Source organism: Pelecanus crispus, chromosome 1 (assembly GCF_030463565.1).
Source record: "Pelecanus crispus isolate bPelCri1 chromosome 1, bPelCri1.pri, whole genome shotgun sequence".
NCBI classification, from domain to species: Eukaryota; Metazoa; Chordata; class Aves; order Pelecaniformes; family Pelecanidae; genus Pelecanus; species Pelecanus crispus.
In genome coordinates, this window is record NC_134643.1 from 217,579,199 (window position 1) to 217,591,204 (window position 12,006).

At 41.5% G+C, this 12,006-nt stretch overlaps 1 protein-coding gene across 1 annotated transcript in view; it reads right to left on the minus strand.

Annotated features, from left to right (window-relative positions):
* Positions 1 to 8,334: 8,334 nt before the first annotated feature.
* The window catches only part of TYR (tyrosinase), a 58,240-nt gene continuing 54,568 nt past the window's right edge, over positions 8,335 to 12,006 (minus strand). The window contains exon 5 of the mRNA XM_075725476.1: positions 8,335 to 8,558. Within this exon, the coding sequence (XP_075581591.1) occupies positions 8,335 to 8,558 (224 nt within the window). The remainder of the gene's footprint in view (positions 8,559 to 12,006) is intronic.

Consider the following 12,006-nt stretch of genomic DNA (forward strand, 5'->3'; position numbering starts at 1 on the left):
TCAAGGGCCCACCTCTCAAGCCTGTCAAGATCCCTGTGGATGGCATCCCTTCCCTCCAGTGTGTCGACCGCACCACACAGCTTGGTGTCATCAGTAAACTTGCTGAGGGTACATTCAATCCACTGTCCATGTTGTTGACAAAGATGTTAAACAGCGCTGGTCCCAATACCCAATAGTTTTTCTGACTAGAAGTGATGTGATTTTCTGAAGTGACAAGAACCTTTTCTGGTAGCAGTAGGAAAGACAGAAATGCCTCATTTTCATTTAGGCTCTCAAATGGGAGCTGTCAAGAGCCTGATTCACCCTGAATGTTAATAGGAGGTTGATGCTTTGAAAGTCAACCCTCTGGATTAAATAATTGGGACCACAGGCTATAGAATTAAAAGACAAAAATGAATTTTAAAGTAGCATCTCAAGTCCATGATGGTGTAAAAGAGGACATGGAACCTGGGTTCTCTTGTGGTCTGTATCTTCCATGGTCACTGTGGCATTAATTGACAAAATTAAAGTAAAAACAAATTGCTGCTGCTCTGACCTGACAAATCATATATTCACTTGCTCTTGATATAAATGTAATGTCATCTATATGAAAGGGGATCGGGAAAAAGAGTCCTTACAGGGCTTGTCTACACACATATACACACATGTTTTACAACTTGTACTACTATAGTAAGAATACAGTTACATAGCAGCTCTCTGTTGCCATCAGTATATGTATTTTGCTGTCAGCTGATGTCTGTAGTTCTGGCACTCTGGGATGTGTGTTGCACTTCAGTTAAAAAAAAAAAAAATCACTTTTTCTCATAATTACACCAATGAATAATTCTGCATATGGATACTGTCATGATCTTGGTCATTTGAAATTTTTCCAACTATCTAACCATGTATATATTTCATTCTATACAGCCAGGTCATCTGACAATGAAAACAGTCCACAGTAAATTTAGCAGAGCACCATTAATGGACAAGCATTTTCCACCCTGCAAACCTCCCAGTAAATTTATGAGAAGACAGTCCAGGCCTTCAAGTTCTTATTAGCAGATCTTCCTGACACGTTCAGCTCTGTGACAAAATAACCAGCACATTTTTGTAACGTTCTTGTCTTTGCATGAAGGGGTCACATGCAAAGAACTTAAGCTTTTAGCACTTCTCCAAGAACTATATGTTCTTCTGTGGTGAGTATGGACTATTTATTTGCAATAGCTTGCACAAAGGAATGTAGGTGAGTAATGACATTAATGTTGAAAAAAAGCTCATCAGCATTGGTCACTGGTGGAGAAAAACAGAATCTGATTACAAGGAGAGTTGTATTGGTATGTAAGGCAAGGAAAGCCTCGTGCACAGCTCTGCCCTAAGAGTTAAGAGGCTCTGCAGACTACTTTCTTTTATTCATATTTATGGCACTGTTTTCAGAAGTGCTTGGAAAGATGTACAGCAGTTTGAAAATGTAGCACAGTGAAATGGTTGTGCTTAAATTTTCCAAGAAGCAATTCAAACCAGAAACATTTTAACATTGTTATGATTGCAGAAAAATGTGTGAAAATTTGTCCACAATATGTAATTGGCCTGAAAATGACTTATTTGCTTATTATTGCCTGAGTATATTTCTTTTACTATAAAACAATGAGGAAAAACAGGGAGGTGTTTTTATACATCCAAATTCCTTTAAAATCTGTGTGACACACTCAGACAGCAACAGTGTAGGCACCACCCCTGTGGGCTGTTTTGCATTGCCATCACTATACCAGCCTCAGTAATGTGGGACAATCCCACCAATGAGCCCTCAAGGATCCCTTTTCCTGATGGATAAAACAGTGCAGTGTGGCATGACAGGAGAGGGATGTCAGGTAAGGCTGAATCAAGTTGCATGAAGGGAGATGATCCACAGTGCCAAGCGATGGTTAGGGTCCAGAATTAATGTTTATTATTGAGTTCTTATTTCAAAGGGGATTTTGTCTGTATGCAGAGAATGAACTAGTTTCTCCACATATTTTACGAATCCAGCAGATTTCCAGAACTTTTCGGGCACCATGTGAATTCTGCATGCCAAATGACCCGAAGAGGAAGAGGTAACAGGCAGATTCCTGGGAAAATGTCCATATATAAAATGGGACATCAGAAAGCCTAATGGATGCAAGATGGATATACAGAAATAAGTTGGTTTTCTGTAGTTATAACAGCTACTTCATATCTTATACATAGCTTATTACAAAAATTACAGTAAATGGCCATTTTTAATGACAAGGTCTCATTGCTGCCAATTTTCAGCTCACTATGGAGACTGATTCAAAAGGACTTGCATCCCTACACACATGTGTACACAGATGGTGAATTACAGATTTAACTCAATGGAGAGGACAGGTGCTAAAAATACAAATTTGGAGAAAATGTGGGAGGCAGAACAGAATGAAAAAGACTGACAGCTGCTCATTGTCCTGCCTTGACTAAGTGTGACTCTTAACATTTTGGGGAAGAAAAACACCAGGCTAGAAAATTAAATACTTCACAGAGGTAACAGGCCAGAGACAAACAATACTGAGTACGTTTTAATGAAGCTGCTAGGTATCTTACAGAATATTTCTGAACATCGGCCATATGGTATTTTTTTTTTTAATTATGTGAAACGACATGGCGCTGATACTGTAAATACATCCCCGGATGTTGAAGCTGGTGGGATCCTCATCTGGAAAGTGCTTTCAGACAAGCCTAACTTCAACGCCCACTGGTGTCAAGGTAGTGTGTGGTTGCATGGGTTATATACGCAGGATCTAGATTTTAATGCATCAAGTACTGGAATACCCTGGCTTTGGCATTAATCCTGTCGGAATGAACTCCCCAAGCCTGAGCCAGCTGCCTAATGCCAATGGCAAGTTTCTTGTCTCAGAAGGGGAGACAGTGTGGGAAGTCATCTTGGCCAGACAGAAGAAAAAGTAAGGGCAGGGTTGCATTTAAGCTCTGCCCACTCTGATTCAATAAGATTACATGGCAAGCACAGCCTTGTGCCATTATATTATTCCCAAGGAAAAAAAAAAAAAAATCCAGGACCTCCAGCTGCTGTCTCAGGGAAGCATTTATGAAGAAGACAGGTCCTTCAACACTTAACTTACACAGGTCTGAGCCCAGGAGTAAGCACAAGCATGAACAAGAAGCTGAGAAGAAAACCGATGTGCCAGTGCATTTGTAGCTTCAAGACAGAAAGCATGTCTCCTGTCAGGTGTGGGTGAGATGTGCCAAGATGACATCTAGTGCTATGGTGCTGAAAGAGTCCTCTCCTCCCTTCTTAGCCATCCAAAAACTAGGTGGCTGTCCCAAGCTAGCATGTGTAATCCCCAAAAATCAATGGGAGGGATTAGGCGTGCCTGCAGGACGCTTTCTCCTGTCCCAAAATAGTTGCTTTGAGATTGGTGCAGTCAACCCCCACCTGACAGTGGTGTTCACTTCCCACGCTGGAAGAACCTTAACAGCTTGCTCAGAAAACAGGACCAGCTGGCGTTTCGTGTACTCAGAGTCAGATACAGTTCTGAAGAGTTTTCACTCCAAACTATGATCAGGTTAGTGGTCTAAGCAGAAACTCCACAATGATGGAGAGAACTGGTATGTGTTGCTTGTATCAGTTTTGTCCTAGTTACTAAGATTAATATACACTGTACTATTTATTCCCTGCCACAGATCATATTGACCATTCAAAACAGGGTGACTATGTTCTTTGTTTCCTCTCAAAGCAGACATAGTCTTCAGGTCATATGGCAAGTAGGAATTTAAGGGGAAAACTTCTTGGGAGTGTGCCTGTGAGTACGAAGGGGATACAAATTCCCTTTCATCAGTTAGAGGTAGGTTGAGGTCTCTGTGATGAAACTTCTGGGGGAATAAAACAGACTGTTAGATCCTCCACTGAAAAAAAGGGAAAGGAAAAAGCTTGCCTGGGAATTGGTAAGTTTTCTGAGAAGACCATAAAGAAACTTTCACTAATAGATCACAAGGTTTGGTCACAAGATGTGAATTACGCATTCTATGCTTTTGGGGAAGAAGGGATGATCAAGAGCTCACAAAAAGTAGGATTTAGAAGACCTGATGAGCCAAAGCTCCACTTTTATCCTTCCATGGATGATCAGTTGCTGTGGCCAAAGGAAAGAGGCCCAGGGAACACTGGTGAAGATCTTCTGTGGAGAAGACACCAACAGCTGAGGAGCTGAATCAGAAATGACTTGTTGGCTGTGTCCTTTGTGAGGGGGTGACATTTGGTAAAAATTACCTTAGCCAATGTGAAAAAGAGGCACTGTCACCACAGATAGTGAAATACTAATGCAATATTGCAAAGCCTGAGCTAAACTTGCTTAATATAGTTAGGATCTTTCTATCAGAACAACTTTTCAAAGCAAAATATCACTTTACTGACATGAGATGATTTGCAGAAAGGCAAAGTTTGTTTTCCACAAACTTCCAGTGAAACACAGGAGTTGTCTTCCTGCCAGGGCATCTACCCAACCAGGGATCATGGCTGTGCCATGATCTGTCTCAGACTGCTGCAGCCATTCAGACAGTCTCAAACCTGGACATTTGGGATTTTTAGAGTACACGACTCCAACGTATTCCTGTCATATTCTAACTCCAGGACTGGGGACCCCAGAAGCATACCAGCTTCAATCTCCCACAGGAGACACCCCTCTGCCTGGAAAGCCCCTGGGAGCTCATGGGATTTCCACTTTCCCTCTGTGGATTGAAAGAGTCTTTATATCTCAGCTCCACTGTGGCTACCACCGTTTGTGTGTTTGCAGCTCTCCATCTGCCCAGCAAAGCCGAGTGGGAGCAGGGAGTCCAGGATTCCCAGGCTATTGTGCAGCTTAAGTGTCTGTGAACAGTTATGGATTAAAAAGCACTTTTTATTTTAATCCTGCCCTTCTCTGTCCCCAAAAGATTTCCCTTTCAAACTTCTGTTACCTTTTTCATATTTGTTCAGAAGAATTTTGCAGAATAAGAATTACATAATAATTTTAAATATTTTAGCCAAACCACATTTACTGAACACAACAAGCAAGATTTTTAGAAGAATCACTGAGCACCAAAGGGTGTTTTTTCCCATTTTAATTAATTGAATTAGTCCAGAGAAATTAAACAAATAGTTACTGGTTGCAGTATTTGAGTGGCATCCTCAAATAGACTGTATAAAAATATTTGTGTTTATCTGACTTTGAAACCATTCAACGTTTATGAAGTCCAAATTTAAATATGAATATTTTTCCTCTGTTGCTAGTATTTATTTCTACCAATAGAATATTCTGGGTTATACAAAATAGAAATTAAATTACTGAACTGACCACTTGACGTATTATCATAATATATTCCTTTCCTCCTGCCTATGCCTCAGTGCCAAGAAGCATTTCAAATCCATTGAAACCAAACCATTGTGTTTGGTTTCAATATTTTCTAAGATACTAGAGAGCATTTATCTACTAGTATCTCAGATCATCAGTCAGAAGCCATAGGAAAAAAGCCCTTTTGGATTTAAGACCAGAGTCTTTCACAAGGGAGAACAGCTTCAATTCAGCAAAGACTATGCTTTCCTGAGCTGGAGGCTCATGGGATTTCAGCCCATGTTTCCTTGCTCAGGGCAGTGGAGTAGATCAGCAGGCACTGGTCAGTCACTTAGCTCCAAGGGCTGGAATACGGTTGGATTTGAGGGTGTAGATGGTGACCTTTCCTTCTATTGTTAGCGGAATACACTGTTAGTTTTATTCCCACCTTTCGTTTTGCCTATTTTTGTGACTATTACTGTTCAGTCAAGGATAGCTGGGAGACTGCAGATATCCTTGTATGTTCCTTGAAAGTAGGATTTCCACAGCAGGAGAAGGATATTAACACTTTGATGTGAAAAATCACAGAAGAACACCTCCTATAGAAACACCTGCTCTAGGTGGACCCTTACCAGCAGGCATACCAGCCCCTTACTGGTTTGTGTCTTGTGGCATTTGTTGACTAGGAAAGAGCACTCAGACCAATGGTCAAAGTATGTTTCCCCCATTTTCAGATGATGCAGTGTCATCCCTTCCTTCCCACTCAACTTCCCTTCCTCAGCCTTCTCACAGCCCCCCTGAACCTGCTTGTGGCTCCTTGCAGTCTTCGAGGTGTCCTCATCTGCAGTTCCCAAAGGCTGAATCTATCACTTTAACCACAAGACTGTCCTGAATACCTGGAATAAACCCAGCTGGCAGCATCACTGTCAGTAGAGCAAGTGTCTCCAACACCAAAGGCTTGACCGTTGCCTTGTTCTGTTAATTTTTTAAAAAGGAAACCAAAAAGTGATGGGTATCCTCTGAACCAGACTAACAGTATAGATCATTTTGGGACAGCTGTGAATTTATGGCTTTGGCTGGAGATGAGCTTTGGAACTATTGAAAGCCAGTTGGAGTCACCAGCCCCCAAAAAAGGAGTGGTTGTTTTCTGTTAAGGCTCATCATATAATTAGATACTTTGTGTATTGGGTTTGCATGCAAAGTTTTGGTAGTGTGGGACTGGACGGGTGGCTTCTGTGAGAAGATGCTAGAAGCTTTCCCCATGTCTGACAGAGTCAATGCCAGCCGGCTCCAAGATGGACCCACCGCTGGCCAAGGCTGAGCCCATCAGCAACGGTAGTAGCGCCTCTGGGATGACATATTTAAGAAGGGGAAAAACCTGCTGTGCAACAGCAGCTAGAGTGAGGAGTGAGAATATGTGAGAAGAACAACCCTGAAGACACCAAGGTCAGTGAAGAAGGAGGTAGAGGAGGTGCTCCAGGCACAGGAGCAGACATTGCCCTGCAGACCATGGTGAAGACCATGGTGAGGCAGGATGCCCCCCTGCAGCCCATGGAGGTTAACCGTGCAGCAGATATCCACCTGCAGCCTGGGGAGGACCCAAAGTCAGAGTAGTTGGATGCATCTGAAAGAGGCTGTGATCACGTGGGAAGCCTGCGCTGGAGCAGGCTCCTGGCAGAACCTGTGGACCTGTGGGGAGAGGAGCCCACACTGGAGCAGGTTTTCTGGCAGGACCTGTGGCCTGTGGAGGACCCACGCTGGAGAAGTTCTTGAAGAATTGCAGCCCATGGGAAGGACCTACATTGGAGAAGTTCATGGAGGACTGTCTCCTGTGGAAGGGACCCCATGCTGGAGAAGGGGAAGAGTGTGAGGAGTCCTCCCCTGAGGATGAAGGAGCAGCAGAGACAACATGTGATGAACTGACCACAACCCCCATTCCCTGTCCCCCTGCACTGCTGGCAGGGGAGGAGGTAGAGAAATCAGGAGAGAAGTTGAGCCTGGGAAGAAAGAAGGGGTGGGGGGAAGGTGTTTTAAGATTTAGTTTTTATTTCTCATTATCCTATTCTGACTTTTGATTGGCAATAAATTAAACTGATTTTCCCCAAGTTGAGTCTGTTTTGCCTGTGACAGTAATTGGTCAATGATCTTCCCCTGTCCTTATCTCAACCCATGAGCTTTTCATTATTTTTTCTTTTCTCTGTTCTGCTGAGAAGGGGAGTAATAGAGTGGCTTTCGTTTTGTTATGTATGGATTACCTGTATGGAATATATGCATACTGGGCAACCCAAAGTCAACCATAATATGAGCAATCGTTAAGTCAAATCGAACAGAGGTGGATATGGTGAGACTAGGTTTCATCTCCTAAAAACCTCTCCACTCCCCGGACAAATGCAAGATGATACAGAAGACGACTAACTGAAGCATTTGAGACAAGTGAGAAGTGGTTTTTGAGAACCCGCTTTGGGCTGCTGATAGCATTCAATCAAGGACAAACAGGACATTATGGGAGCTGGAGGGAAAAAATTTTTATCCTAGAAGAAAAATATGTCTATGGGTCATTCACTCTGCTCAGAGACACCACATATTTTGCTTACTAAACTAAAAGGCTCTTTCTGCTCTTACGTTCAAACACAGAGTGAATGTAGCACTAATGATGCAGTTGGTCACCTCTTCCTAAATCCATGTACCAATCACATGGACTGGGCCACAGGATTAGAACCTAAGCTGCAAAAGTGCAAATAAAAGAGAATTATACATTAAAGCCACCAACACATGAGCTGGCCTGGTTTCATAGGAGCATTGTTTAATCAAGCATAGGAAATACATGGTGGTTTTGGGTGGCGAGGTGACTTGTGTTGGATCTGAGATTTTTGTAGGAGTGGATTTGGTGAGATACTACAACACTGGAGGTTACAAGAGGCTTGAGGATCAGGCCTGTCCAGCCTGTTTATGCAGCACACCTGAACAAGGTATATGTAAACATGAATGAAACACTGCATGCCCGATTAGCACCTTAGTAACATCACTGAGTTACTGGAGGCCTCTAGAAATTGGACTGATAAGATATGTTTTTGTAATCTTCACTTTCTATGAGCAAGGGTTGTGTCTCTGAAGAAGTTCCTCTTCTTTTCTTCTGGCAGGCCAGAATGAGCCCTGTGAGCACAGCAGTAACAATGCCTCCAATCACAGCTGCTCCAACCAACCAAGCCCAGATCTGACGGGCTTGCTCAAGGTAGGGTATTAAAAACTCCTGGAAAGAATCAAGTGCTGGAAAAAAAACAGAAAAAAAAGGTCCTTTTACATGATGCAACGAACTGTTAGTTTATAGAAGTTGTATAATAGATAATACTGGAAGGCTGAGTGAAAAAAGAGACTACATTGGTAGAAATTGTCTGAAGGTCATGAATATTTTTAAAAAAATCTCTTCAGTCCTTACAGTCTGTTTCTCAATCTTCTTATTAAAGGCAGGAACAAAGTTCACTGTCCCTAGTACTCTTTATGGTTTTGTCAAAACTGTAAAACTATAACCCAAGAAGTTTGATACAGTATGGCCAAAGGTCCTGCTAGCTCAGCAACCTGTTGGCAACAATTACCGAAGCAGAGCGCTAAGAAGAGTTTAAGAACAGGTCAACCCTATTACAATCCTTTCACAAAATACTTACCCAGCCGCCAACAATTTGCAGCTCAGGGGTTTCCTGAACCAGATGTGGTGTCGTTGTGTATAATAGGCATTGGAGGATTTTTTTTTTCCTTCCATAAGCTTTTCTAGCTGCTCTTTGAACTTTTATCACAACTTCTTGCAGCAAGGAGATCCCTGCCTTAACTACATATTGAGTGGGGAAAAAAGTTTCCTTTCACTAACTTTGAACCTGCCCCCTGCTCATTTCATTTGATACTTCTTGTGTGGGGACAGGCAGTAGACAGTTATGCTCTGGTCACTCTCTGCACAAGAAATCCTCTTTCTTTGGTGAATCCAGGGCAGCTTCTCACCGGTTAGATAATCAGCTGCCTTCTTGTTTTGTGGTATGAATGTGTGTGTCTGTGTCTCTGGTCTTCTCACTACAGCTTAATGAGTTATGAAAACCCTGCCATACAGGGCTCTCACTTCATGATAAAGGTCGGAAAGTGAGCTGTTCACAGTGCACCAAACAACCTGTTAGCTTGAATTTGAGAAATGGGAAAACCTGTCCCCTTGGACCAAAGCGGATTTGGAATCCAGATCTCCCAATTACTAGCTGTAATTACTATTATTAGCTGTAATTACTAGCTATTTGGGAAAGAAAAGGGGACCCCTATGGAGGCACACCCTATGATGGTCTCTTTTTAAATAGTGTTCATGCATCTAGACTGATTTAGATGTGCTCCACCATATTTAGCGTGCTATACCCTCAGAAAGGCTATAAATGTCTTCCTCCATCTTGCATTTTCACTGGTGCCCAGAAAAGTAATCCCATATATCTTCTTGGATCATGGTGCTTCTGAGTGTATGCTGTTACATGCACTGTGCTCTGAAAAGATGCTTTTGGCTTGCAGCACCTTTAAGGTTAAGCTATCCTTAGCACTTGGTGTTTGAATCACTTTCTGAGATGTAATTCCATTTCAGGCTGAGTTTAGGCAGAATATAGTTTGCTTGTCCCTACAACTCAGCTTCACTTTGGGGAATGTTTGGTTGCTATCTCTCTGGTCCTTGTTTTCCAGTTAATCCAGCTTCATATTTGCAAGAAACTGCATGTTCAGCCTTCTGCTTCTGATCTCATTAGATATATAAATGCTATGTAACACTAAGAATTACAAAAAAAATTAGGTTCTTGATGTTTCAGAGTGAACTCCACAAACCTCTGGGTATGAGGTACATTATCTCTTTAATCCTTCATTTCTCATCTGTCAAATGAGGACAGTACCTTTCACTGAATCCTTTGTATTGTGAATATAAATTAATATTTCTGCAAGACTCAGCTGCTATAGTGATCAGCACCAAAGAAAAGTGTTAGACAGAACACCTTCAGGATAGCATTTTAAAAATGTGCAATAAATCATACATTAGGCTACACACTGCTTAACTGAGAAAACGAAACACAAAAGTAAAAAGCATTGGACATCTGGTTCTTAATGAATGTTGTCTATGCTGTGTAGTGAATGAGGTGGCGGTCTGGGAAAAAAATAGTGTGCAATTAAAGAGAATGTGTACATGTAGATGTGGAGGGTGCATTATGACTATAAAGACAACTTTAATGCTGGCATTTCTTAACTTTGTATGCTGGACTTAGTAACTGTAATGGTTTTTAACTCAACTCCTTTATGTTTATATTGCAAACATGTCTAAATTAGAAACAATCTGGCTATTTAAACTGGAGTATGCATATGATAAAATTGATACATAACAGGAACTTGATATTGGTTTAATGTTATGGAAAAAAGAATTATCACAACGTTCTCTTCCTTGCAGAATTTTTCTGGGATATGAGGGTGTTCTAAGTGATGTCTTGCATTCATACTTTGTCCTTGAACTATCTCTCTCCTCCATCAATAGTAGTTGGAGGCCTCAGCTATATTCTTCCTGGTAAGACATAACATGACTTTGAGATGATGAGATGTCACATTTCATGGTAGGCCCTTTCAGAAGGGATTAATCTATTTTATTATATCCTGATAATCATTCAAACATGCCCTTCTCTTGCTTTCAACCTCATTCTGTACAGTTTCTGTAATTAGCTCGAAGCCAAACCCACCTCCTGGCACCTACTGCCTGTTTCTTTTTGCTGCACAAAAGGTGTTTGGCATCACTATCATAAAGTTGTCATGGCAACTCTTGGGTGTCAGAGGATGGATCACCCCAGGACACCCTATAATCTGTTAATCTGTGACTCTAACACAACAGTAAACTTATGACTGGACTAGATGCCCAGGCAAAATCATGCAAACTGGGATTCCAAGTATTCCATTACCATAATTCTTTAATCTCTAACTGTGCAAGACCCAAGAGTGCCGCAACTGTGTTTGCTGGTGACTACCTGGGAAAAGTGTCAAGGGAGTCAGGGGAGGGATGGACACGACACATTGCTGCTTTGTGGGAAACATTAGCCAACACTATTTTCATTCCTTTTATATCAGTGTTTAGAGTCAAATGATAATCCTTACTGGAAGCTGCCATGAACATTGATTAAAACTGCCCTTTCAGTCAATAAGTTCATGACAAAGCAAGAGGAAGGCAGGTCGGGCTGGTGCTTAATATCTACCCTCCTATTAGTAACTAATACCAACAATATCTCCTTATCTTGCTCTTTCTGGTAGGAAAATAGCAGTGATTAACCTCGGCCATGGTCTTAGCATTCAACTCTTGACATACTCTTTCTTCTCAAAGAGAGTGTTAGCTCTAGGTAACAGCAACAACTAATTTCTTACTCTTAATACATCAGATCATTCTTTTTTAATGTAATTTAAAAATACCAGGCAGTCTATTTTGTGTGGGATGCTGGATGTCATTGAAAGGGTAGGAAACCACAACAGTGTAATTTTAAGGTGGAGCAATGTGTGTCTCCTATATTTAGGGTAATAATGTGGACTTTCCATGATGATTGAAGAAAAAAAATGCTATGGCCAACCTATTATTGGCCATCTTGTGATCTTCCTTTTGTGGTAATGTCAAACTACATTATTGATATAATGGATCCCAAGGATGAAAAACAAACCTTAATATTTAAATCTTTTTTAAGGA